The following is a 27,923-nucleotide window of genomic DNA, read 5'->3' as shown; positions in this document are numbered from 1 at the left end:
AAGGCAATACACATACAAATAAGATGGATATTTATATATCCCCCAGGAACAGCCACTAGAGCAGGCCTGCTCAACTTAGGCCCCCCAGCTGTTTTTGGACTACAACTCCCATAATTCTCAGCCACAGCAGCCAATAGCCAGGGATTATGGGAATTGTAGGCCAACATCTGCAGGAGGGCCGAAGTTGAGCAGGCCTGCACTAGAGGGATGCTGTGCTGGGGATGGAGAGGGTCAGCTGCTCAGCATCACCACTTTAAAAAGGTGCCTCTTTGCTCAGTTACTAGGGGAAACACACACACACACAAATGGAATGAATGAATAAATAAATGCATCCCCCCCGCACACGCCCTGGCTGCCTTATTATTAGTTTTTAATTATTATGCCATTTTGATGTTATCCCAGCTGTGTGAGAACTCTTTATCAGTGACGGCAACTTCCTGCTGCCATGAGCTAATACAGACTTGGGTGTGTCTTTCCCACTGAATCAACATTGGACTGGAAAGCGGGGGTGTGTGTGTTTCTAGGTACGGCACATGCTTAACTGACCGAAAGGCCTCCCCGGGGACATGCCAAGGTACCGCAGCCCCTGGGGTGACCTAGGTCCACCAGTCTGACCTGGGTGCCGCCTATGGCGCTGGTTCTTGGGGGGCACCTATACAGTGCCAGAAGGTTGCACTGCCTGCTATTCTCTCCCTCTCCCTTCTTTGTGTTGCACCCCTGAAGTACTGCCCAGTGGGGTATGAATGACCTCTGGTGGGCCACTGTGTGGAACAGAATGCTGGACTAGAGAGACCTTGGGCCTGATCCAGCAGGGCTGTTCTTCTGTTCACCTCACCCCCCCAGTAAACACCGAGTCTCATAAGCCTCACCCCCTGTCTTGAATGTGAATTCCCTGCCTCGGCATCCATTTCCAAACAGAAATGGTCTTTGGCTGGATTTCCAAATTCACAGCAGCCTCTTCTCCTCTCTGGAGTGTTGGAGTTTTGCCCTCGTAATAGACCGGGTGCTCTCTTGCACTTTACTTTCAAACCAGCGCGGGCTGGTCATCCACGTGGCCGGTCGTTCAATCTCACGAATGGGCAACCTGCGGGGTTTAAGTCGGGGCTCGGCTCTTCTTGCGGGGGGGGGGGGGGGCGGTCACCAAGGACAAACTTCGCCTAGGGCTCCGAAACCCCTTGGGCCGGGGGCACCAGACGCTGCCTTGCCCAGGCCCCCTTGTAAGGCCCAAGCTCTAAAAGTGGTGCTGAGGGCAGGGAAACTTGCCAGCAGCCTCTTCTCTCTGTATGGCTTGCAAACGTTTTCAGGGGGTCAGAGGGGTCCTGACGAGCTTCTTCGAGAATGGCCCGAGGCAGAGATTGTGATTGAGAGAGATTGATTGATTCTCAGCTGGCTTTGCTACCACATGACGTAACCTTTCCCCTCTCCCACGCTCCACAGGTGAAGTTGGTGCGCTATATCAGCATCCAGCTGCAGTGCAAAGCCAATGTCCCCCTGAATGCCCGGACAGCCGAGCTGAACAGTTATCCGAGGTTTAGTGACTGGCTGCATCTCGTCAACGTGCGGAAGGACATCATCCAGGTAAGGAGACAGGAGAGACGGCCGAGATCCATGTCGGAATGCCGAGGGCGATCCTGGGCGTGTTTCCTTGGGAGTAAGCTCCAGGGGGCTTGCTTCAGAGTGCAAGGATTGTGGTCTCTACTGCATTAACCCCGGGGATTTCCAATCTGGGACGCCATTGAGACGCTCCTCGTCCCCAGGCACAAGGGGGACCCCTGAATTACCCCAAAGGGGGTTGCCATGCTGTCGGAAAGATGTGACAACCCAGTAAAATAGGTAGACGCTCTCATTCATGTTGACATTGGCGCCATCCGAGCTGTTTGATTATGTATTTAAATACCTGTTTTTGCAAGGATGTTCCTGTCCAAACAGTTGGCCCAGTAACACATGACAAAGGTGGTGTTGGCATATGTATTACTCTGCGAATAGACAGAACACATACAATTGGCAGAAATCCCTGTGTGTGGTGAAATCCGATCCGCTGGGGAAGAGTCGACTGTGCCCTTGGCTAAGCAGGGTCCACCCGGATTTGCAATTGAATGGGAGACAGTCTGTGTGAACACTGTGAGATATTCTCCTCAGGGTTAGGGTTAGGTTAGCTTGAAAGAAAGAAAGAGAGAAAGAGAAAAAGAAAGAAATCTAGGTGAAACCCGAAATTCCGGGGCGAGGGCATGGCAACTCTATGCGTGGCTCTCCTTATTTTAAGAAGTGTGGCAAGGACTTCGCATCGGCTACCGTGTGCCTTGTTGCATCAGCTCCCTGCAGTTTGGAAATGCAGGAGACCAGATGGGTCGGGCAGCATTTTAAGAACTCGCTCAACAGGTTGGCGTGGAAGCAAAAACACCTTGGTGAGCCAAGTGCCGGAGCGGTTTTCATCTTTGAAGAACATCAGAACAGCCCTGCTGGATCAGGCCTGAGGAAGCCCATCTAGTCCAGCCTCCTGTTTCCCACAGTGGCCCACCAGATGCCTCCCAGAAACCCACAGGCAGGAAGTGAGGGCAGGCCCTCTCTTTCTCTCCTGCTGTTGCTCCCCTGCAGCTGGTATTGAGCTGCGTTTTGCCTCTTCGGCTGGAGGGTGGCCTGTAGCCACCAGACTAGTAGCCCTTGACAGACTTGTCCTCCATGGATTTGACTATTGACTACTCTCTTTCCCACAGTGGCAGACCAGGGGGCACCTGAGCTTGTGTTTCCCGACTGCTTCCCAGCACCTGGAAAGGAGAGCTGGGGTCGTGGCAGCAAGCATGGCCTGCCCCCTTTGCTAAGCAGCATCCACCCTGGTTTGCATCTGAATGGGAGACTCCAGGTGTCAGCACTGGAAGAGATTCCCCTCAGGGGATAATGGAGCCGCTCTGGGAAGAGCAGAAGGTTCTCCAGGGTCCCTCCCTGGCGGCAGCATCTCCAAGAGAGGGCTGGGAGAGAGACTCCAGCCTGCAACCTGGGAGAAGCCGCTGCCAGTCTGGGTAGACAATCCTGAGTTAGATTAAGCAAGGGTCTGACTTGGTATCTGGCAGCTTCCTTCTTCCAAAGGGCCCATATGCATACATGGAATTTCAATGCATTCCCCAATCATTTGGAAGCAAACAGGGCTTTTTCAGTGGGCATTTCTTGTCGTTCATTTTAATACATGCCCCAGGGCATCTGCTTTGCATGCAGAAGCCTCCAGGTTCTCTCCCTGGCAGCAGCTCCATGCAGGGTAAAGCATGAAAATCTCTCCTCTGCTAAGCAGGGTATGCCTTGGTTTGCATTTGGATGGGTGCCTACCTGTGAGCACTGAAAGATATTCCCCTGCAGAAGGTCCCAGGTTCACTCCCTGGCAAACATCTCCAGGTAGGGTTGGGAGAGACTGCCTGCCTGCCCCCTTGGAGAACCAGCATATGCGTGACTGTTCCGAGGTCATTTTGGACGCAGCTGGCATGCTGTAGTCCCTGCAAGCAGAAGACTAGCATGGCAGGGTCTGAGCTGAGCTGCTCGCTTTCTGCCTGATGTGTGTGGGTGCTTGCCTTGCACGATGGTGGAGCATTCAAAAGAGCCTCACCTGCTTTGCAGCCGGAAGGGGGGCACTTCACTCAGCCGTCTCAGGATCTTACCCCCTCATTCTGTTGCCTGTATCAGTCAGGCCTTGCAAGTATGCTAACTGAAGTGGGTGGGGGGTGGAACAACAGCAAAGGACGTTCCCAGCCTGTTTGCAAACAGAGGGCCTGTTGGGTTGAAGGATTTCCCCAGATTCCCTTCCCACCCTAACCCACACCCACAGAAAGGGGATCCTGACCAAGCAGCCAAGAACCTCCTTGGAAACTGCTGGCAGGCCACGGTTTTTTCCTGGATTGGGAGTTCTTTGGAATTGCCCGTGGGAGAGATGGCGTTCCAAAGAGAAAGATAACACGGAAGAAGGAAAAAAGTGAATCAGTTTGCTATGGGGGGAGGGGTTGCTCGGGCTGTGACCCCCGGAAAAGGGGGCCTTTGGCTAGGGGGCCCTAGCCAGAAACGGTGGGTGGTTCCATGCCCAGGGACTGCTTAGAGTGCCTGGCCATCAAGGCCTTTTTTCCAGAACAAGCACACCAAGCTGCAGGTCCCTTCTCCTCTCGCCCCCGGATTGATGCGGATCAGGGTGCTTTTGTTTGCCTGCCGCGCGCGGCTGCCCTGCCAATTCCAAAAATAAATCCGGTCGACAGGCAGGGAAGCTGGAAAGCCCCTGGCCGCCCCCCGGCCCCCCTCTTCAGAAATAGCCTGCTGGCTGCTATTTAAAAAATCTGCTGACTCCTCCAGTCCTCAGTCGAGAGGCTGGCTTTTGCCTGGCGACGCTGCTCCCCATCCCGAGGGGAGCTCTGGCCGGTCCGGAGGTCTGGGGTGCTCGGCTCTGGACCTCGAAAGGCTGCGTTTGAAGCCAGGCGGGCGGCGGCCTCAGCTCGTAAAAGCCTCGCGTCCGGGGGAAGAGATTCCTGCGGCTACGATGCAGTGTTTGTGGAGCTGGGCCACGGGGAAGGCGCCGGCCAGCGGCCAGCCGGTCACGCTGACGAGTGTGAGAGGCCTCCTCTGCCCGGAGGGCGCGGTGCCCGAGGTAGGTCAGGGGCCGGCCACCGGCCTCTCCTCTAGGGTTTTCCACGATTGCAAAAACAGGGAGAATCCCAAGCAAGGTGTGGCCGCGCTGTGGAACCTGGAAGTGCTATGGGACAAGGGTGCTCAGCCCTGGGTTCATGGCTGCCGTGGGGGTGGGGTGGGGTGATGGTCATTGTAGTCCGGCAGCGTCTTGGGAGCCAGTGTTGCCTGTCAGAAGGGTCCCCAGAGAGTGTCCCCTCTAACAGGGATCCCCAGATGTTGCCGACTACAGCTCCCAGGATCCCCAGCTGCAATGGCTTTTGCTTGGGGAGGACGGGAGTTGTCGTCAGCAACATCTGGGAATCGCTGTTAGAGGGGACACTGGTCCCCAGATGTTGTGGATTACGACTCCCATCATCCCTACCGGCAGTGAGCTTTGGCTGGGGGTGATGGATGTTGTAGTCCGCAATGCTTGGGGATCCCTGCCACAGGAGGTTTGAGGGTAAGAAACATGGTAGAGGGGTGTGTGTGTGTGTGTGTGTGTGTGTGTGTGTGTGTGTGTGTGTGTGAGAGAGAGAGACAGACACACACACACACAAATGTAAACCAGCCTGGTTTGCCTTTGAATGGAAGACTCCATGTGTGAGCACTGTAAGGTATTTCTTTTAGGGGAGGGGGCCGCTCTGGGACGAGCATCTGCACGCAGAAGGTTCCAAGTTCCCTCCTTGGCAGCATCCTGCCTGCAGCCTCGGAGAAGCCGCTGCCAGTCTGGGTAGACAATACTGAGCGAGATGGACCAAGGGTCTGACTCGGTATATGGCAGCTTCCTGTGTTCGGATGTTCCTAAATAACTGTTCAATGGACTAAAGATGCTCAGCAGGTGAATTTTGTTCGGAGGTTCCCAAATCTGGGCCCCCCTGATGTTGACGACAGCTCCCATCACGCACTGTGGCTGGGGCTGATGGGAGTTGTCGTCCTCCAGCCGCATCTGGGGACCCAGGTTTGACGCCCCCCCCCCCGCTGAAACGGTGACTGCTTGGACCTGTTATTTTTAATCTAGTGCTGTCTCTGAACCTGGTGCTTATTCCCCAGAGGTGAGGGGCTTACGCTCAAAAACAGACCTCCGAGGAGGAAACCCCTTCGGGGGTAGTTCAACTCAGAAGTGGCAGCCCCAGTCCAGAGCAGCCTCCGTGTGTCTGGGTGCCCCCCAGATATTTCGGAAGAAACCTGGGCGTGTGTGTGTTGGGGACGGGGATTCCTCCTGTCAGGCGGTGCGAGCAAATCAATGTGAACTAGCCAGCCGCCTGCTGCCTCTTTTCCAGCCAGACTTTCCGAGACGGGTTTGGAAGGGAGCTGCTTCCTTTCCAGCCAAGCCGGAGCTGGCCTCGCCCCCTCGTCGTGCGCGGCAGGGGTTCTTGTCAATCGAGTTGGGCTGTCTGTTTTTAGCGTTGGGTCGCCTGGAGACCGGCGTGACCGGGGTGCGCTCATCGAGAGACTGGAGCCTCCCCAGGAGGGGAATGCCGAGGTGAGGGGTCCTGTTGGGGGCTTGGTTAGTTGGTTTCCCCCTTTCCGCAGGTTGCAAGGAGGGGCTTTCCGCTGGCTCATTACTGAAGGCATCCAAAAGAAGTGTGTGTGTGTGGGGGGTTTCCCTCACTGTTCTGCAGTCCCCTGTGACCGGTGCAAAAAGAGGGGCCTTTTGGAGGGGCGATTCTCTTTATTGAGCAGAGCCCTATCCATCCCCAGCACAGCATGGCCTCTTGCTGGGGTCTATCTGACCGTTGCTTTTTTAGACTGTGTGCGCTTTGGAGACAGGGAGCCACCTTACAAACATAGGCAGCTGCCATATATTCTGGCGACTCTGGGCCAGTCACTTCTCTCTCAGCCTAGCCTACTTCACAGGGTTGTTGTGAGGAGGAACCGAAGTATGTAGTGTTATGTAGTACACCGCTCTGGGCTCCTTGGAGGAAGAGCGGGATAGAAATGTATGAATAGATAGATAGATAGATAGAGTCAGACCCTTGGTCCATCCAGGTCAGGATGGTCTGCACAGACTGGCAGCGGCTTCTCCCAGGTTGCAGGCAAGGCTCTCTCTCAGTCCTATCTTAGAGATGCTGCCAGGGAGGGAACTTGGAACCTTCTGCATGCAAGCAGGCAGACCCTCTTCCGAGACCGGCCCCATCCCCTAAGGGGAACATCTTCCAGTGTTCACACATGTAGTCTCTCATTCCAATGCAAACCAGGGTGGACCCTGCTTAGCAAAGGGGACAATTCATGCTTGCTGCCACAAGACCAGCTCTTCTCTTCCCTATCTATCTATCTATCGATCTATCTATCGATCTATCTATCTATCTATGTAAACTGTTCTTGGGAACTTTTGGCTGAAAAGCAGTATATAAATATTTGTCGTATTTGACGAAACCACAAGTTTGTTGTTGTTGTTTACACAGACAGGTGTTGTGTGTGTTGTTGTTGTTGAAAAGTGGTATATACTCCGTCAATCAATCAGTTTGTTTCTCCATAGCCATAACAAAAATGTTTGGTTCAAAAGTTGGGTAGTTAAAACAAGATGAGAAAATCACCACGGGATGCTCAAAAATCCAAAGGTAGACTCAGAATTATTCAGTACACATGATATTATTATTATTATTATTATTATTATTATTATTATTATTATTATTATTATTATTATTATTATTATTTATTACATTTATATCCCGCTCTTGCCTCTGAGGCTTTCCCCTCTCAGAAGCGGCTTCCAAGAGTTCTTAGCGTCTCTTAACACGTGGCTTCCAAGGACATGTTTTCTTAATGTGCCGTCTTGAGAGTCTTGGAATGCAGAAGCCTTCCTGTATGGCGAGGAAGGCCCCTGTTTCCTGGTTTGCGGTTGGATGTTTTCCTTTTTAATCACTGCGGGCGAGGGTGATGAATGAGGCCGGCTGGCGAAGGAGGGGAAGCGAGCTGGTTGCTCGGAGCACTGGGCGTGGGAATGCCGTTTGGGAAATGGAGACGCCTTTTGCCTTCTTCCTCGCATTTCACAACCCTCGGTGGCAATTTGAAGGTGGGGGTGCTTGGAAATGCAAAACCCGCTCCCCCCACCCCACCCCGGGAAGAACTGCAGCCTATTTGGGGCTGATGGAGGCCCATGGGACATGATTCGCTCTCCCTTGCTCTTCCCAGCCCGTTTCCTCCTCCTTGTTGCAAGGGGACCAGCTTTGGACGATTCGCAGCTTGCAGGCCTGAGTCCTGTGCCGGAAATGACACTTCTAAGCCTGCGGAGAAGCCTCATTTCAGCATCTGGAGCCATCCTGCCTGCTTGCCTCTCTCTCCCTGAGGAGCCAAGGAAGCCTCTCATTGTTGGCAACACCCCCAGCCCCCGCAAAGGCAAGATGCTTTGGGGTGGGGGTTTTTTGGCTTGCAAAACCTCCTTCAGGTTTTGCTAGGCCTTCCTGCAAAACCCGGATGGCTTGTGAGGCGGACAGTGGGATTTTGCCCCTTCCTAGCTGTAATCTGAACAGCAGCTTTGTAAGGTAGGCCCGTGCCTTTGTGTTCGTCATCTCTTGGCAAGCCCACCCACACGCAACCCCATCAAAACTTTCGGAACGTCCTTTTTGTTTGATGCTAGCGCTTCGTTAGCCTCGGTGCCTTCCAGCTAGTGATAATTGTATAAAGTGATTTCGCACCCCAAAAGAAGCCCGATTCAGACATTCTGCTGTACGAGTGTGCAAAGGTCTGTACACTCGTACACGGGTTTGTGTGAATGACGGTACCTGTGTTCATTGTAAAAGGGAACCTGAATACAGGCCTTTCAAGTGTATGGAAGTGTCTTTCTGTGCCTGTGTTCAGCACAACGTGTGGATTTTTATTTATTTTTTGGCGGTGCCTGTCTCCAGACCTGTATCTGTGTACGTTTGTACGAGTGTTGAGCATAACGTGTGAATGGGCCTAGGCCGGTGGTTCCCAACCAGGGTTCCTCCAGACATTGCTGAACTATACAACTCCCATCACCCCCTGCTACAATTCATTGTGGATGGCAGTTGTTGTTCAGTAACATCTGGAGGATCCCTGGTTGGGTAACGCTTGGCCTAGAGTTGGATATAATCCTGCGTGAGCTGTGGAAGGACACCCCCCCCCATTTTAAAGATAATTTAAGCCATTTTTGGAAGGGCGGCATAGAAATCGAATGCGTGCATGAATGAATTGCGAGCACCCTGAATTGGGCACGGAAGCCAGCAAGGAGGCCGCGAAGTTGAACGGCGATGGAGAGGCATCATGCTCTGACTCTCTGGCCCCCATCCGTGAAATGAGACCAGGCCTGCGGTCCCCCCCCCAATTTATGTTTGGAAGGACGTATTTCAAGACGCCCCCCCGCCTTGGACTAGTGACTGGCAGCCTCTTTATTGTATTGGCGGACAGGGTGGGGGGCGTTGGGCTGTATTGGCCAGTCTCCGGGGGACCCAGGCCGCACTAAGCGGCCACATATGTGCCAAGCAGGAGTGGCTGTGTCGAGAAAGCTTCTTACTTCCCCCCCTCTCTCCCTCCCCGGTTTAACTTGGGCCTGTATGCGTGTGCGGCATGCATGTCATGAGGGCCGGCCGCGGCGGCTTGGAAATCCTGTCTGAGCTCTTCCAATTCAAGGTCGTGGGGATTGCTTCAGGATAATCTCCTTTGCGGTGCTTATGCTTTTCCGACCACAGGGAGGGTTTTCTGGTTCGTTTTTTTGTTCCACGGGGGGGGGGGGGAGAATCCCGGGCCTGTTTCTTGATGAAATCGTCCACCTGTGTGACACACAGGGTTGGAAGGGGACCACTGGAGGCTCTCTAGTCCAACCCTCTGCTCCGCGCAGGACTCATACTCAGGGCCCTCATGGACCACGCCTTCTTTTCTAGTCTCTGCCCCCTTGTCCCCTCCCCCCACATTGGCATTTCGAGGCTCAAATCCGTGTTAAAAGGTTGTCTCTGTGAGTTGGTTGAGTTGCAGTTCGCCAGGCTTTCACCCCTTCTTTGTTTTGCTTTATAAGACTTCATATCCTGCCTTTCAAGCCCCAGGTCCCCAAAGCAGCTGAGGGTAAAGGTAAAGTGTGCCCTTGAGTCGGTGGCGATGACAGAGCCCTGTGGTTGTCTTTGGTAGAATACAGGAGGGGTTGACCATTGCCTCCTCCCGCACAGTATGATGCCTTTCAGCACCTTCCTAGATCGCTGCTGCCCGATAAAGGTGTTTCCAGTAGTCTGGGAAAACAGACCAGCGGGAGATTCGAACCAGCAACCTCTGGCTTGCTAGTCAACTTATTTCCCCATTGAGCCGTTGGGTAGCTAAGAAATTTTCAGCTAAGAAATGCAGAAATGGAAACAGTAAAGCAGCACTCCCCTGAGCGTGACAGGAACAGCAAAGTTAAAACGAGCCACCCCCTGTTAAAGCACTGAAAGCAGCCAGTTCAAAGGCCTTTCAAAAAGAGACGTTGATGGCTTTTCTTTAAAGCCCGCAAGGAGAGGGGCCTGGCAGATCTGTGGGGTGTGCAGAACGCATGCAGGGAGGCCATTTTAAAATCCAAAATGGCAGCTGGGATGGGTCAAGACTTCTGGCTGGAATGGGGTCATTCTACTCTGAGCTTGGAATCGGACCCTTTTAAAAAGTGGGTTCTGTTCCAAGCTCGGAATACTTGGAACCTCCTGCTCCAAGCTCGGAATGTTCTGCATGGCTGCCATTTTGGAATTCAAAATGGTGGCTGGGATGTTCCGGTTGGGACCGTGGTCCTTCCGTCAGGGCAACTGGCTCCCCGGTTGATCCGACAGAACATCGCGAGGACCTTGCGTTCTGTTCTGAGTCCGTTTCAGACTCGGAGTGGAATGCGAAATGCGTTCCGTGCACACCCCTACAATGGGGCTGTTCTCACAATCCTCTTCTGGGTCTGAGGAGCGCCCAGCCGTGCTGATCACGGTCATGCGAATCCAAAGATTAAGGTAGAAGGCAGGGAGAGTGATCGTGTGCGTGGCGGGACCTGGGTTGGATGGCTCTTCGTCCACGTGCGGTAAAATGCTGGGGGATGGAATCTGGGTAGGCACACCCGTCCGACTCCCACAAGATGGCTCTCTCCTCCTTCCACCTTGATCTTTGGATTCATGTGACCACTGATCAGGAGTGCTTCCGGTTGTTCTTCCCTGCCCTACTCTGTGTGTGTGTGTGTGTGTGTGTGTGTGTGTGTGTGTGTAATTGAACAGACACTGGCTTTTAAAAACAATCTTTATCCCGCTTGTTTTGCTTTTCTTTCAGTGGCAGGGCACGTAATGGCAGGCAGATATCTGCAGCTACATGCCCGGGAGGAGGAGAGCTGGTCTTGTGGTCTTGGCCATGAATTCTCCCCTTTCCTAAGCAAGGTCCACCTTGGTCTGCATTTGGAGGGGAGATCACATGTGAGGGTTGCAAGAAATTCCCCCTTAGGGGTTTTAGCTCAGTGGTAGAGCATCTTCTTTGCATGCAGAAGGTCACAGGATCTCCAAGAGAGGGCTGAGGCGAGACTCCTGCCTGCCACCTTGGAGAAGCCGCTGCCAGTCTGTGTAGACAATCCTGAGCTAGGTGGACCAAGGGTCCGACTCAGTAGGAGGCGGCTTCCTGTGTTCCAGGGAGGAAGGCTAAGCTAGGGCAAGAGAGAGACACACACACCCCCGCCGTGTGGTGGGGATTCGCGTGCCTGCTGCTTCTCTGTGTCTGGGCTGTAATCAGTGGCTCTTCTGAACAAATTGACCACTTCAGCAAGAGGCAGGCCTCTCCCAGTTGCTGTGCCCAGCCTGCTAAGAATAGCGCATTTTTCCCCGGAGAGTGTGTTGCAAGGCGGGGGGCTGGCTGCGTTGGCCTTGAGTTCTGCCCTGTGGGGTGGCTGCCGGTGCCCTGGGCCCCCAAAAGTGAGGCCACGCTAACCCTTTAAGCAGCCTGTCATGCTCCGGATAAGACCCAAGGCGGAGGAAGGAGCCTGCGGCCGCCAGGCATACAGAGAAGCCCCGGCAGGATCCAGGACTCAGACAAATGTCTTGTCGCTTTTCTCTTTTTCGTTCAAAGCGGGGCTTGTTCCTTAATAGACGGGGCTGCTAAGGGTGTTAGCACAGGGCTCCCCGGTTATTCCGGTGGCCAAATAATGCTCCTTGGCTCAGAAAAGCCAGCGGCACAGCCCAGACACACGATCTCCCAGGAGGTGGGGTCTTCCTAGGAGTAAAGCAAGAGAGCAACCTCTTAAGGGCCGGCCGGCCGAATATAGCCCACAGGAGAGAATTCTCCAACGGTGGTGCCTGTTGCCCCTTGTAGGGCAATTCTGGATTGCAGAACAGCAAGCGCTGATTTCGGGTTTTTGGATTTAACAACAGGATGGGTTGCAGTATCAACCTCCTACCCCCGTCTAGTTGCAGCATCAACCTTCATCTTTCTACCGAGTCAGACACCCCTTGGTCTTATCTAGCTCAGGATTGTTTGCACAGACTGGCAGCGGCTTCTCCCAGGTTGCAGGCAGGAGTCTCTCTCAGCCTTATCTTGGAGAAGCCAGGGAGGGAACTTGAAACCTTCAGCTCTTCCCAGAGAGGCTCCATCCCCTGAGGGGAAGATCTTGCAGTGCTCACACTCCTAGTCTCCCATTCAGATGCAACCAGGATGGACCCTGCTTAGCTAAGGGGACAAGTCATGCTTGCTACCACCAGACCAGCTTTCTCCCAGCCCTATCTCGTTGGAGACGCTGCCAGGGAGGGAACTGGGAACTGAGAGAAGCATCGTTAGGACGAGCCATGGATCTGCAAAAGGGATCCAGGAGAGTTTCCTGCAGCACTGCAGTGAAGCTGCACCGGCAAGCTGGGTGCTGAAGGCAGATTGCTTTCCTTGGCAAGGTTCTCAAACCCCCCCCCCCCCGCCCCCATTTTTATGGCAGAAGGCTTTCTCTTGATTTGAGTGCCAGCCAGGCCCTCAGCAAGAACTTAACAGCTCGTTCCGGAACTCGCTTCAGACACCAGATGATGCGAGGAGGCAGCAGGAACCCGAGGCGAGGGTGCCAGTTTTCCCAACGTGGAGCTGACACTGTTGGAGCGGGAAGGAAACTTGGAGATCATCTGCTCCATCCCCTTGCTCGGGGCAAGGATCTCCAGTTGCCTCCCTGGCAGGTGAATCCCACACCCCCCAGCCCTGTTTCCATGCCTCCAGTGAAGGAGAGCCTACCACGGCATGAGGCGGGCTGTTCCGCTGTCTAAGCCCTGCTAACTGGGCAAAGAGACACCCTCTGAACGTGGTGATTCTACAGGTTTCTACAGAGCAGGGAGAGAGTAACTGGCCCTCTCCATCCCCAGCACAGCATTCCTCCAGTGGCTGTGGCTGGTGTTTGTCTTGTGTTTCTTTTTAGATGGTGAGCCCCTTGGGGACAGGGAGCCATCTTGTTTGTTTGTTCGCCGTTTATCTATGTAAACGGCTTTGGAAACATTTGTTGAAAAGCGGCATATAAATATTATTGCTGCTGCTGCTGCTGCTGCTGTTGTTGTTGTTGTAAGCCAGCGGTCCCCAACCAGGGTTCCTCCAGATGAACTACAACTCCCAGTTGGGAACCGCTAGCCGCTGGGACTGCCTGCCACTCCGTTCTCTTGCGCACGGAGCGGGGGATTGGTGGCTGACCCCCCCCGGGACTCCGGGTTCGAATCCCCAGTTGCCTGACAGGCTTGTGTGAGCCCCACTCCCTCCCAATTTGCAGGCGCATAAAGATGTCTGGGGAGGCAAGTTTGGAAGCAGCCCTGAGCGAAACCGCCGCCTCCTGCAAGTACACGCTCCTCCGCACCTCGCATCATCGGGTGTTTCAGAGACGCTCCGAGACGCTCTGGCTCTGTGACTTGGCTTTCCGCCTGTCTCTGGTACCAGACTTTCTCTTTCTCCCAGCATGCCTCAGATGGAATGCGGTCCTTTCCTTTCCTGTCGTCGTCTTTTCTTTCTGGAGTTCTGTGCAAAAGCCTGCCTCTCTGCCTTTAGCTTGCAAAAAACGGTTGGGACACAGGCAGCTGTCTTCTACTGAGTCTGAACCTTGCTCCATCTCACACAGTGCTGTCCTGCACGGACTGGCAGCAGCTCTCCAAGGCTGCAGGCAGGCGTCTCTCTCCCAGCTCTATTTGGGATTGAACCCGAGACTTTCTGCATGCAAGCAGACGCTCTTCCACTGAGCTTATGTCCCCTTCCCCAAAGGGGAATATCTTACAGCAGACAGGGCTGCTTTTCTTGGAGATGCTGCCAGGGAGAGGACTTGGAACCTAGATGCTCTTCCCAGGGCGGCTCCATTATTCCCTAAAGGGAATCTCTTCCAGTGCTCGTATTACATGTAGTCTCCCATCCAAATGCAAACCAGGGCAGACCCTGCTTAGCAAAGGGGGCCATCCACTCTTGCTACCACGGCAGCAGCGATATAGGGAAGATGCTGAAAGGCATCATCTCACACTGCGTGGGAGATGGCCATGGTCCACCCCTCCTGTATTCTACCAAAGACAACCGCGGGGTTCTGTGGCCGCCACGAGTTGATACTGACTTGACAGCATGGGTCTTGACCACGAGACCAGCTCTTCTTGCATTCATATCCTCGAGGTGGCCCTATCACTCCCAGCTGTGGAAATCACTCTCAAGTCTTTGGCTGTTTGGGAGTGTTTTGGATATCCGGCCAAAATGTGTTGTAGTGGTTAGAGTGCTGGGCTAGGACTGGGTAGACCTGGGTTCAAATCCCCACTTAGCCATGAAACTCGCTGGGTGACTCTGGGCCAGTCACTCATCTCTCAGCCTCACTTACCTCACAGGGTTGTTGTGAGGATGAACGTAACCATGTACACCACTCTGGGCTCCTTGGAGGAAGAGCGGGATATAGATGCAAATAAAAATAAATAAATTTATTCAGAGGCTGCTCATCATTGGGGGGAGCTGAAAATTTCTGGGCCTCTCTGTGAATTTTCAGCTCCCATATTTAAAAAAGAAAAAAGTCTCTAATCCAAGCGTTCTCAAGTTCTAGGTCCCCAGGTATTGTTGGACTTCAGCTCCCACAATCCCCCACCACAGCGGCCTGCAGGCTGGACATTCAGCAGGTGGGGCCGCGTAGTTAGAACCATCAGGTCGATGGCAGAGAGCACCATCAGGTAGAGCCACATGACTCTACCCGCAGGCCGCTGTGGCTGGGCGTTATGCTTGGGAACCCCTGTTCTAGTCCTTTCAACCTGTGGAGATGTCAAGCCTGGCCGTGCAGGCGAGTGTGTGACTCGGGGGCGAGTTGATCTCTGTGCCCGTCTTGGTGCGGAGTCCGCTTCGAGCCCATGGGCTGCCCCAGTGCCAGGCTTGGCTTCTTGAGCGGACGTGATGTCGCCAGCTCTTGAAACCCAGCCAGCTGTTCCCGCATCTGCATCGTCATCTGAGTGACTAGGCTGTCCACGAGGGAATAAATCTCTCGCCGCCCCTTTCTTTCCCTTTTAAAGGGAGAGGGAGAAGAACGGGGCGCTTTGCTGACACAGCTGCCTTGGGGCTGGCTCCTGACCCAGTGATCCTGTTCTCCAACCCCTTGCAGGCAGCTCACAAGGAGCGATTCATCTGGTCCTGAAATCCTTCGGGAGGGGGCAGAGAAGTGGCGCAAGATGGGCGAGGAGAGCTGGCCTTGTGGTCGCAAGCAGGACTGGTCCCCTTAGCTAAGCAGGCTCTGCCCTGGTTGCATATGAATGGGAGACTAGAAGGGTGAGCACTGGAAGCTATGCTCCTTCCGGGATAATGGGGCCGCTCTGGGAAGAGCATCTACAGGTTCCAAGTCCCCTCCAAGACAGGGCTGAGAGAGACTCCTGCCTGCAGCCTGGGAGAAGCCGCTGCCCGTCTGGGTCGACAAGACTGAGCGAGATGGACCAAGGCTCTGACTCGGTATATGGCAGCTTCCTGCAAACTGCCCAGAACCGACGAGCCCTGGTCCTCTCTGAAATCCTTCCCCACTCTCTCTTCTGCAGAGAATCCCCGAAGAGCTGACTCTGGATGCCTTGCTGGAAATGAATGAGTCGAAAGTTAAGGAAACCATGAAGCGGTGCGGAGCCAGCCCTGAGGAGTGCTCCCGGCTGAACGGGGCCCTGGCTTGCTTGCGGAAAGTGATCCGGGCAGGTAAGAAGGCTCTCCTGCGGTCTGGGGGAGGGTGTGGCTAGACCATCCCAACACACCGTTCCTTTCCCCATCACCACTCCCGCCTAGTTAGAATCCCAGAACGTTGGCATGGGAAGAGAACTGGGCGGTGGTCTTATCTAGGGCTTCTTTTTGCACTGATGGACCCCACTCCTCTGCCGACCCTCAAGGATTACCCGTGGACCCCCACCCCATTTATATAGTAGAAGGTCGTAAGGTTTCAGAGGAAAACTGGCGAAAAAATAAGCACCCCGGATAATTGATTCCACTCTGGTGTCTCTTGTCAGCAGTGAAGGTAGAATTAGCTTTCGGGGGAAAGAAAGGGCTCTTGGATGACCGTATCACCTGAAGCCAAGATGAGTTTCCCCTGCTAAGTTCTTCGATGCTATAAATTGGTGGGAGTGGGGCCATTTTAAATTTTGGAGTCCTCTTCCTTTTGGATAAATACAGGCTATTCCTGTATTTATCTGAAAGGAAGACAACTCTGGATTTAATCTGTTTTTATTATAACCTGTATATAACCTATACAGGTAGAAAACCTATACCTGCACAGAACCTATCTAAAGGAAGAGGGCTGCAAATTTAATCTATATTTAATGTAACCTATATGCTTTAAGGGAATCGTCTTAAATTCAGAGTCCTATTTGGGTAAATGGGGTATTAAATGATGATAATAGGGAGTTGCATTTAATTATATATTGAATGTTTTATGCGGGCCACCTGACCCTTTCCCGTGGACAATGAAAGCGATCTTATCCATTGACCCCAGGTGAAGAAGCACTGATGTAGGTGAACCCTCTGTTTAGTGGCTTCTTTCAGGGGTTTTCCAATTTGGGTCCCCAGATGTTGCTGGACTACAACCCCCATCCCTCCATCCCCCCATCCCCAAAGGCCATTGGGACTGAGGGTGATGGGAGTTGTAGTCCAGCAACATCTGGGGACCCAAGTACGAGAACCCACAGTTTATTTGAAAGTTGGTGTTGCATAAGGGGTCAACACCTGTTCCTCTCTCCTAGAAGAAAACCATAGCTTTAAAAGGGGCCTCTTTGCCCAGTTAGCAGAGGTGAATGCTTCTACTGTGTACATGTACATGTTTCAAATGCATCCCGCCAAAGGAAATAAATCCTGCCCATGTGTCAAACAACAGTTCAGGTGATGCAGGTCCGTAGTCAGCCACCTTGGCTCTGAAAAGCATATCGGCCTTCGAGGACCGCCTCTCGTTCCCCGACTGGTGATCCGAAGACGGAAAAGAAAAGCTTCGGCCGGCTTCCCCAGAGGAACTAAAGAGGGAGCAACTTGACTCTCCGCCGCTTGGGCGCCCCTCTGTCGGTTGGCGGTGCTGACGGCTGTTTTGCTCTCCACCTGCAGGCGGAGAATTCAAGGACGATCTGGTGTGGAACCCGCCGGACGTGCGCCGGGAGGGGGGCTTAGTGCCTCCTTCGGAACTCTCGCCCGGCCCCATGGGGCTGACGTGGATACATGGCAGCATGCCCTCGTTGAAGGGCAACGGGCAGCAGACCCGCTCCGTCTCGGTGTCCACCCTCCCATCCTCAGACAGCCTCCCCACGAGCCAAGGGGCTCCCCCCTGCGCCAACAGCCTCTTGGAGTCGTTTGCCTTCCCCACCCACTGTGGCAGACGCAACCTTAGGACTCCTCACAGCATCACCGTCACGCCACCCACCACACCCCAGCTGAAGGGCGGGAAGCCGCCGCGGACGCCCCCTCCCCCTTGCCGGAAGGTTTTCCAGCTGCTCCCCAACTTCCCGACGCTCACGAGGAGCAAGTCCCACGAATCTCAGCTTGGCCACAGGATCGATGAAGTTCCCCCCATGAAGTAAGCACCCGTTCTCTCCGCTTGGCGGGGGGGCGGATTGACCTGCGGGGGTGGGTTTCCCGCGGGAAACCGCGGGTCCGTTTCACCCCATCCTTGGCTGTTTGTGAGCTCACCTTTTGGCGTCAGCTCAGAAGGCCCTAGCAAACTGATCAAGGAAATCACCTTCTTCATGCTCGTGGCGTTGGTCTCTCCCGACAAATACTGTGTGGAACACAGGAAGCTGCCTTGTACCGAGTCAGACCTTTCATCCATCTAGCTCAGTATTGTCTTCACAGACTGGCAGCGGCTTCGCCAAGGTGGCAGACAGCAGTCTCTCACAGCCCTCTCTTGGAGAAGCTGCCAGGGAGGGAACTTGGAGCCTCAGATGCTCTTCCCAGGGCGGCCCCATCCCCTCAGGGGAATCTCTTTCAGTGCTCCCACATCTAGTCTCCCATCAAATGCAAGCCAGGGCAGACCCTGCTTAGCAAAGGGGACAAGTCATGCTTGCTCACATGAGACAGTGCAGGGGAGTGAGGCTTTTAGAGCAAAGCTGTGCCAGGGCAGGGCTTGTGGCACAGATCTCGGGGTGCTGGACGCAAGGACAGCGTCCCGTCCTCCGTTCCCCCCCCTTGAAACAGCTGAAGAGAGTTTTGGAAAGTTGGAAACGGAGGAGGGATCAGGGTTAAGGAGGAGGGAGTGCGTGAGCTCACTCAGTCGGGGCTGAAACGTCACACCTGAACCAGCCCAGAGAGGGGGAAGAGAGAGAGGAGCGGGGAGGAAAGATGGGCTGGTGCAGCCGTAAATCTAAAACGTATTTCCCTGTTTGTGTCTTTTAGATTCGGTAAGCGGTGTGTTGTTTAGGCCACCTCTGGGCCTTCTCCCGACGGGGAGTGACATTGCTGTATGCCTGACGTCTAGCCGTGCACGCGGTCCGGCACTTCTAATCACCAGAAGGCTGCGTCAAAACAGTAGGGCCAGCCCATGTAACTTTAGAAGGGAGGCTGGGGCGTGGAACAGGGTGTGTGTGTGTGTGTGTGTGTGTGTGTGTGTGTGTGTGTGTGTGTGTGTGTGTGTGTACGTACAAGGCCAGCATCGGGGACTGGAGTTATCGGGGGATTGCCAAAGGCCCCAGGTTCCCTACATAATCAGACTATCCCTCGCCCAAAAAGTGAATCTTTCACCCAGTGGTTGAATTACTAGGGATAACTTGTGCATCAGTCCCCGGAGACTAGGGCTGTCCTCAATAGGGTAGGGAGTTTTCCACACCCGGCATTTAGTTCGCATCTCCTCTGGAATGGAGATGTGCGTTCACATATTGGCCAAATTTACCCCAAGTCCCTGCAAGCTATTGGGGAGCATTTAGCACACAATTCGGATTTTTCATGGCGCGGTACGAGTGTTGCCTGATTTCTATCCGGGGTAAAAAAACAACCCACTCTTTGCATCGTTTTTTGAGGGGGCATCTTTGGACTTGCAGTCAAGCCTGGCAGAAAACTCATGGCAGTGCCTGCTTTCTGCGACAGCTGCTGCAGATGCACCCTGCCCAAGTCCGGGAGGTGTGTGCACTCCCGTTTTCCGATCGCCTGGGAGTAAAAAGCAAGTGTGGGGTGGGGAGGAGGAAGGGGGCTGAGGGCTCTGTGCTGCCCAGCAGCTGCCCCCCAGGAGGAAAAGCCCTCCGACCCAGCTTCTGCTTTGCAGACGATCGCTTCCTCCCCAACGCCCTCTTGCTTTTCACTCCCAGGTGATTGGAAAACGGGAGCACGCACACCTCCCGGACCTAGGTAGGGCCCGTTTCTTACTGTACTGAGGATCGTGTGAAGCAGGCTGGTGTTTTCAGGAAGTTTGGGGAGCATGTTTTGTGTAACATTGGGGGGCTCCCCAGAGATTGGGGGTTTCATGAAGAGTCCCCCCGCTCCTCTGTCTGTCCCCCCCGCCGCTCTGAGTGCCACATTCCCCTCTCGCCTGCTTCCTGTGTGATATTGTGGCTGACTCAGGTCTAGGCAAACGTGTCTGGCTTGGACTGGGCCACCGAGCCAGTTCTTCAGAGAGATGATGTCACTCGAAGAAGAAGCCAGGCTGAGCCGTGACTCATGCCGAGTGCGTGGCCGGGTGCCAGCGGAGAATGATGGAGCCTTCCTTCTGTGGCCTCCGGGCTCAAGCAGCCTAGGTTGGAGCACGTTCTCTCCCCTTCTGGTCGCTCTGGGCTCTGCCTGCTGAGTTGGCCTTCTCTGCTCGTCCTAAGGACCCGGACGAGGCACAGCTGCCTCTGGTTCCTGGCCGCTCTGGTTGTGCCTCTCTCCCCCTGGCATCCCACCCCGGCATGACTGAGAGCTGCCCTGCCCTGCCTGCAGGTCGTTCATCAGGCAGAGCCGTGTGGGCTGAGTCTGAACAGCTCTACCTGATGAATGGCCAGCCTGCAGCTAGCGTGGCTCTTGTTAGCCCTGGGGCAGGATAGGGGACACAGGCGTGGTTGGGCTACTGGGACCCGGAGGCAGCTGCGCTTCAACTGGCGCCTCCCTGGCTCGTTAGGGCGACTCACCGCGACTCCCCACCGGCCTGCAATCGTGGTGGTGGTGAAATCCTGAATTCTTGATTCCGAGAACTTAATTTGGGCTTCCTTGGAGCAGGAGGCAATGGGGCACGTCCTTGCTTGCTTTGGACGACTTTGGGCATTGAGGAGGGTGTGTGGTGTGGTGTTCCTTGTGCGCTGCTTTGGAAATGTATTAAATGAAATGGAAAAATGCAAAGTAATTTCATAAGGCAACGATGTGTTTGGGAGAGGGAAGGGCATTGAAAAGGGGCTGCCAGATATAGGAAGACAGGTGTTGTTTTTTAAAAAAACAACAACCCACTGGCCTGGTTTAGATGCACCAACCCAACCTTGATTTAACTACCACAAATGATAATTGGTTTTGAGTGCTCCTTCCGTGGGGTGAGGGGCGGGGGGCAGTCTCATGCAGAGGGTGGGTGGGTCACTGGCAGGGTAGCAAGATATCCCCCTCCACCTCCTGCATAGCCCCTCCCTACTGGGGAAGGGCAGACGGCTGTGTCAGAACCTCATACACCTGTGAACAGGAAGCTTTGCCCAGATTCCACTGGACATGGCCAAGATATTTTCTTCATGAGGACTAGCAACTTCTTTTCACACTGACACTCTCAGACTGTTGCATTCTTCTGGTCTTGCCCGAATCACAGCTGTGTTCTGGCAAGCCGATTGTTCTCTTCTGTCTTTATTAATAACTAGGAGGTGAGGTCTGTCATTGACGTGGCAGTCATTTTGCGTAGATTACTCTGCCAGGAAACTTTAATAAATTGAACATGCATTGCAGAATTTTTTTATTTAATTAAAAGGGAACTAGAAGAACAGTCTAAAATTGTATTTCCTGTGGGAAACAGGATTTCAACTTCAAACATTATTCATTGTATTGAATAATTACCATGCACAGTAAATTTTGATCATAGTGAACTTGAATCTGGGAGAGATCTTCTGCTTCCCTTGGGCATGATGTCATTTTTGAATTATTGATCTGATTATTGAATGTTAAAAATCCTTGGAGAACAATAACATAATAATAAATTTAGGATCAACAAAAGGAAGGACTTTTTCACACAGCACATAATCAATCTATGGAATTCTATGCCACGGGATGTGGTGATGGCCACCAGCCTGGAGAGCTTTAAGAGGGGTTTGGACAACTTCATGGAGGAGAGGTCGATCAATGGCTACTAGTTGGAGGGCTATGGGCCACCTCCAGCCTCAAAGGCAGGATACCTCTGAGTGCCAGTTGCAGGGGAGTCACAGCAGGAGATGAGAGGGCCTGCCCCTTTCAACACCTGCCTGTGGGCTTCTCAGGGGCATCTGGTGGGCCACTGTGGGAAACAGGATGCTGGACTAGATAGTCCAAAACCTGATCCATTAGGGCTGTTATTATTGATCTAAGGTATGAGGATAAGGAATTTCTTCTTTTAAACCTTTCCCTCAGCATATTCTGGTGTAAAAAGTAGTGCCTCCAGCGAATTCTAAGTGTCAGGATTGTTTATGCAGAATTTGGTATCAGTTTTCATTGCGCACAAACAAATCCACAAACTCTTCAAAATATATAATAGGTTACATCGCGTCTCTTGGTAAGCAAAGCTCTTGTCCACCTAAGTGGACAAGTGTGGACCACAACTAAGTGTAAGTTTCGGGTTTGGATACTCTTACGTGCGAAGTGCAGGATATAAATTGACTTCAACTGAAACTGTCACTCTTCATGTGCTGTTTTGACTCTCCGGGACAAGATTACAGTCATGTGTGTGATTAAATATGAATCATGATTGCTTCATAGAGATCTCTGCTTGTGATTAATGGCTGCATTTTATGGGCTGGATTTTTTTTTTGAAGACTTCATACAAAACCTCAAGGTTATCAGAGATCCAGCAGTGTTGTGTACATGTTGAACAACTGTGGGGCTTCTGAGACTGTAAACTTATTCATACAAAAAGCTTTCGACCAGGAGAGGGATCTTGGGGTCGTGGTGGACAGCTCGTTGAAAGTGTCGACTCAATGTGCGGCAACTGTGAAAAATGGCAAGTCCATGCTAGGGATCATTAGGAAGGGGACTGAAAATAAAACGGCTAACATTATAATGCCCTTAAACAAAACTATGGTGCGGCCACACTTGGAGCACTGCGTACAATTCTGGTCACCACAGCTAAAGAAGGACCTTGTAGAACTGGAGAAGGTGCAGAAGAGGGCAGCCAAGGTGATCAGGAAGGGCCTGGAGCACCTTCCTGATGAAGCCAGGCTACAACACCTGGGGCTATTTAGTTTAGAAAAAGATGACTGTGGGGAGACATGATAGAGGTCTATAAAATCCTGCGATTGAACCATCCCAGGATTGAACCTGGGACCAAGAGGTTGCCGGTTCAAATCCCTGCTGCTCTGTTTCCCCAGACTATGGGGAACACCGATATCGGGCAGCAGCGATCTAGGAAGGTGCTGAAAGGCATCATCTCAGACTGCATGGGAGGAGGCAATGGTCAACCCCTCCTGTGTTCTACCAAAAACAACCAGAGGGCTCTGTGGTCGCCACGAGTTGACACCGGCTCAACAGCACACTTTACCTTTACAATATGCAAAGCAACCCGGTTCACATGTTATGTCCAATGCATGTACCATCTGTGTGCGGTGTACACATGTGGAGAGTTGTACGCACGTCCAGTTATTCATAAGTGGGGTCTTTGGTAGGGAATGAACTTGTAACTTTGGCATCCTGAGCAATCCATGGTGCTGAGATGGTGCTTTGCAGACTTGGATAGATAGATTTGAAATATCACACGGTGGCATTCAGATCTGGGATTTGGTGCCATCTAGAGTCAGGAGCAAGGAGAACCTGAAGGGGACGACGTCGCAAGTCTTTATAAAGCTGCACAAAAGGTTCTCTCCGTCCCATCCCTTAGTTTGCCGTTGGATGCTTGGTCAGAATTGGCCTAGAAAATCCAACACTGTCTTTCCTTGGTTTCCTTAGATCTTCCCCAGGGATCTCCTCAAGCGGTACGAAGGGACATCGGCCTGTCTGTAACACACAGGTAAGCACCCTTTAATGGCAAAGAGCGGTTTGGATTGGACTCCTGGGAGGGACAACCCAAAATCTATGCTACAGTCAGAGGGGACTCTAGAGAATCTGGTCATTCCCCGTCTGCTTGTTTGGGCCCGTAGGACGATCTCCAGTGAGACTGAACCACGCAGCATTCATAATAAAGATAAGGATGGAAAGAGAGAAATGTTTCTCCCTCTCTCACAAGACTAGAACCAGGGGTCATAGGAACCTAGGAAGCTGCCATATGCTGATTCAGACCCTTGGCCCACCTAGCTCAGGATTGTCTGCACAGATTGGCAGTGGCTTCTCTGAAGCTGCAGGCAGGAATCTCTCTTAGCCCTCTCTTGGAGATGCTTCCAGGGAGGGAACTCCGAACCTTCTTTCTGCTCTTCCCAGAGCGGCTCCATCCCTTAAGGGGAACATGTGACATTGCTCACATGTAGCCTCCTATTCAAACTCAACCAGGGTGGACCCTGCTTAGCAAAGGGGACAATTAATACTTGCTCCCACCAGACCAGCTCTCCCATGAAACTGATGGCCAGGAAATTTAGGACTGACAAAAGGAAGTGTTTTTTCACACAGTGCATCATTAATCGATGGGATTCTCTGCCACGGGATGGGGTGGTGGCCACTAGTTTGGATGGCTTTAAAAGGGGCTTGGACAAATTCATGGAGGACAGCTCTACTAGTGGCTACAGGCCACCCCCAGCCACAGAGGCACGATGCCTCCAAATCCCAGTTGCAGGGGAGTCACAGCAGCAGGAGAGAGGGCATGTTCTCACCCTCCTGCCTGTGGTCTTCTCAGAGGCATCTGGTGGGCCACTGTGGGAAACAGGATGCTGGACTAGACAGAACTTCTTGGGCCTGATCCAGCAGGGCTGTTTTTAGGTTAATTATTGCTTTTAAGATAGGCGGCCTTTCCCCACCTATTGCCTTTTCTTCCCCTTCCACGTGTTTTGGTATCTTTGCTTCTTTTGTCTTATTTTTTTGCCCTCTTTCCCTGTCCAGATTCTCAACCAAGTCCTGGCTCTCTCAGATGTGCCACGTATGTCATAAAAGCATGATGTTCGGAGTGAAGTGCAAGCACTGCAAGTGAGTGTGCCAGCTTGCTTCCCTTCCCTGGAAGCCCCCCACCCCCACCCCCACCCCCACCCCAAATACGTCACACGAATTTGGCCTTCCTCCCCAAGACAGTAAATGCAGGCTCCTTAGCTCTAGCGCTGGAATTTGGTAGCTGAGCCATAAAACGGAGCCCAATTCAACATATTCAAGACACATCAGCTCTTCTTGGCTATTAGGGGTTTCTCCAGCCTGGCTCCCCAGAGGTTATTGGACTACAACTCCCATCATCATAATGGGAATTGTAGTCCAACCCCATCTGGAGACCCAAGTCTGAGAATCCATGTTGCCTGTGATTGATAGTTTAATCATAGGATCTCTCACTTGGCGTATACATTTAGTAGCATTATCTGCAGTATATTCTGTTCTTAGCCTCAGGGAGACCCTGTTTCTGTTTCTAGAGCTGGCCATTTGGATTGAGGCCAGGCTGATGGCAAAGGGTTCAGCCATTTCCTTTCATGCTGCTCTTCTGCTGAGAAGCCAGATGTATGATTGGCCTGGGATATTTTTCCAGGAAACAGTGCAAGGGGAGAAGGATTAACCCCCTTCTTTCCCAGCACTGTGGTCACGATCCGAATCGCCCCCCCCCCAACTGTTGCTGTGTGCTAACACCGAAAGAGACAGGAAATCCCGTCACGGGGTTCTTGGAGGATTTATTTCTTGGGTAGTTGGCTCGGTTTCATTTCTGTCTCATGCGTCCTTTCTCTCTCTCCTTTTTGCAGATTAAAGTGTCATAACAAATGTACCAAAGAAGCCCCTCCCTGTAGAATATCTTTCATACCCCGTAAGTTCTCTTCCCCCGCCCGCGCCTCTATTCCTAGCGCTGTGGTCAAATGGTGCTGTTGCAAGGAATCAGCAGTGAAGATAAAACGCTGCCTCCTCTCTTTTCTCTCCCATCTCTCTAAGGTGGGATTGAGGCGGTCAAGATGGGATTGAGGCGGACGGAATCTGTCCCTTCCGATATCAATAACCCAGTGGACCGGCCTTTGGAGCCACAGTTCGGGACTCTTCCGAAAGCGCTAACTAAAAAGGTACCTGTCTGTCTTCCTACAGTGAACCTCATTCATTGGCCCATCTAGGCGTGACGACAGCGGTCGTTGATTTCGGCTTGGCAGGATTGTCTTGAAACCGTAAATGATTCTCTTTATTTAGCAGGGGGAGAGCAACTGGCCATATCCACCCCCAGCACAGTACCTCCAGTGACTGTTGCTGGGGTCTATCTTATGTTTTTTTTTAAATTGTGAGCCCTTCAGGGACAGGGATCCATCTTATTTATTTATTATTTCCCTGAGCCATTTTTGGAAGGGCGGTATAGAAGTAAAATAAAATAAAATAAAAATAAATAATGGGTGTTGAGCAAAGCCACCAGCGGGCGGAGCAGTCTTTTCTCCTACAACAGGGGAATTCAGCTCCCCCCCCCCTTTTACAACGTTGTAGTACAGCGTTTATCTTTGTAGTAATGCAAAGATAAAGCCCGAAGGGAAGGCATTGGAAATGTTGAACAGCACCTTGCTTTGACAGTGCAGGGACTGCCATGTCGAAACAGGCAGTGGGGAAAGACACTGAGTGTGTTGAACGTAGTGACGCTGTTGCGGGGTGATCTGGAAAGCGCCCTAGTCTAATATTGCCTGCACGGGCGTGGCAGCGGCACTTCAGGGCCCTCTCCCAAGCTCAAGATGCTGCCAAGGGACTGAACTTGGGGCCTCCTGCATGCCAAGCCAGAAGCTCTCCTACCGAGCCCTGAGTTTATTCCAGTTCTTGCCATAGGCATTTGCCTTGTATGGAGTCAGACTGTTGGTCCATCTGTCTCAGTATTGTGAACACTCGATGGCAGCCAGTCTGCAGGGTTCTGGATGGGTTCCTGCTTGGAGATGCCGTCTGTTGTGCCTTTGGCAGAGAGTTTGTTTGGTGGGGACAGGGGTCTTATCAGCAGCAATGCCATGATTGTGGGACTCTATCCCACGGGAAACCGGGCGTCCGCATCTTTTGCTGGATGGTGGAGACCTTCCTATTTCGGAAGGCTTTCTCTTCTGCCAGCGGAGACTATTATATTGTGATGGTTTACACCAGGCCCGCTCAACTCTGTCGTCTCCCCCCGCCTGGCTGTTTTCAGACTACAACTCCCATAATCCCCAGCCACAGTGGCCAATAGCCAGGGATGATGGGAGTTGTAGGCCAACATCTGCAGAACAATTGTTGTTGTTTATATGTGGGTTATTTATTTGCTCTCATTATATATGTTTATAAAGCCATTTCGCTTTTGCGTTTCAAAATGAAAAGCGGTATATAAATAAGTGAACAAATGCACTGTATACCCACTCTCACCCCTGCTAACTGAGCAGTGAGGCACCTTTTAAAAGTGGCGGTTCTCTTTATTGAGCAGGGGGAGAGCAACTGGCCCTGTCCATCCCCAGCACAGCATCCCTCCAGTGGCCTGTTGCTGGTGTCGATCTTATGTTTATTTTTTAGATCGTGAGCCCTTTGGGGACGGGGAGCTATTTTATTTATTTATTTATATCTATGGAAACCGCTTTGGGAACTTGGGTTGAAAAGTGGGATATAAATATCCATCGCATTCTTCCCAGTGCCCAGATCCTCACTTTCCCTTTTGGATGACTTTTCAGGACCACCCACCGGCGGTGAACCATCTCGACTCCAGCAGCAACCCCTCTTCCACCACCTCCTCCACGCCATCGTCTCCTGCTCCCTTCCAGTCTTCCAACCCCCCCAGTGCAACACCTCCCCCCAATCCGTCTCCCATGGGCCAACGGGACAGCCGGTTTAACTTCCCAGGTACCTAGCTTTGTTTGGAGGGGAGAGGCGTGGAGGTGCACATTTGGAAGGTGGGCATCTGGAGACACCTCTGCTAGGGTGTTGGGCGGAAAGAGAGATGATCAGGAGCCTGCTCCATTTTTGCCCTGCTGCGGTTCCCCCACCACTGTCTTACCGCCACCTGCGTCCACCTGGATGGTGGGCATTCTTGGTTGGTGTGGCCCGTTTTCAATGTGAAGTGGTCGTTGCTTGCTCTTAATACAGGAGAACCTCGATATTTGCGGGGGTTCTGTTCTGGGCCACAACTGCGGGCATGAAAACCACAAATACTGAGTGATTGCGGGCTATGGGTTGTGGGAGTTAGGTTCCCAGTCGGCCGAAAATGGCATAAAATTGGCCAGTTTTTGCACAGGGAGTTTCTTACCGTGTTCTGCTGCTCCCCCTGAGTCAAGCTGTGCCCTCCAATCAGCTGAAAATCTGCGGGTTTTTCCTTTTTTCTATTTTTTAATGAAGATGGGAGCCGCAACCTCTGACACGTGGATACGCAAGGTCGGCATGTTCTTTTTTCTTTTTTCCGCATACGCCAAGGTTGGGTGTCTTTTCCCCGACTGCAGACACACGAATCTGCAGATATCAAATCCACAGATAATGAGGTCCCCCTGTACGTATCATCCTGCACAATGGAGCTGCTGTCTTCTGTTTCATGTTGGATGGGTTGTGATCAAAGTCTGAAATCTTGACCTCTTTGGTTGTGACGAGTGGGTTATGAAGGAGGACTTGAAGGGCAGGGTGGATCTCATTTAAGGGAGCGAAGGAAGTGGGTCGTGTCCCCCCCCCCCGTTTATGGAGTCTTGCTGTGAAAGGATACAAGAACGGGAACTGAACCCCCAAAGGTTGATGGCGGACAT

At 52.6% G+C, this 27,923-nt stretch overlaps 1 protein-coding gene across 1 annotated transcript in view; it reads left to right on the top strand.

The window, feature by feature from the left end:
• KSR1 (kinase suppressor of ras 1) overlaps nucleotides 1–27,923 on the top strand; it is a 72,385-nt gene that overhangs the window by 30,679 nt on the left and 13,783 nt on the right. The window contains exons 2-10 of the mRNA XM_053275248.1: nucleotides 1,438–1,578; nucleotides 15,564–15,711; nucleotides 17,098–17,563; nucleotides 18,379–18,383; nucleotides 23,053–23,113; nucleotides 24,133–24,216; nucleotides 24,966–25,027; nucleotides 25,150–25,274; nucleotides 26,868–27,036. Of these exons, the coding sequence (XP_053131223.1) occupies nucleotides 1,438–1,578; nucleotides 15,564–15,711; nucleotides 17,098–17,563; nucleotides 18,379–18,383; nucleotides 23,053–23,113; nucleotides 24,133–24,216; nucleotides 24,966–25,027; nucleotides 25,150–25,274; nucleotides 26,868–27,036 (1,261 nt within the window). The remainder of the gene's footprint in view (nucleotides 1–1,437; nucleotides 1,579–15,563; nucleotides 15,712–17,097; nucleotides 17,564–18,378; nucleotides 18,384–23,052; nucleotides 23,114–24,132; nucleotides 24,217–24,965; nucleotides 25,028–25,149; nucleotides 25,275–26,867; nucleotides 27,037–27,923) is intronic.

The sequence above is a fragment of the Hemicordylus capensis genome, chromosome 12, assembly GCF_027244095.1.
Source record: "Hemicordylus capensis ecotype Gifberg chromosome 12, rHemCap1.1.pri, whole genome shotgun sequence".
Lineage (NCBI taxonomy): Eukaryota > Metazoa > Chordata > Lepidosauria > Squamata > Cordylidae > Hemicordylus > Hemicordylus capensis.
Note: the sequence above shows the minus strand (reverse complement) of the source record. Positions and strands in the feature narration are given on the sequence as shown.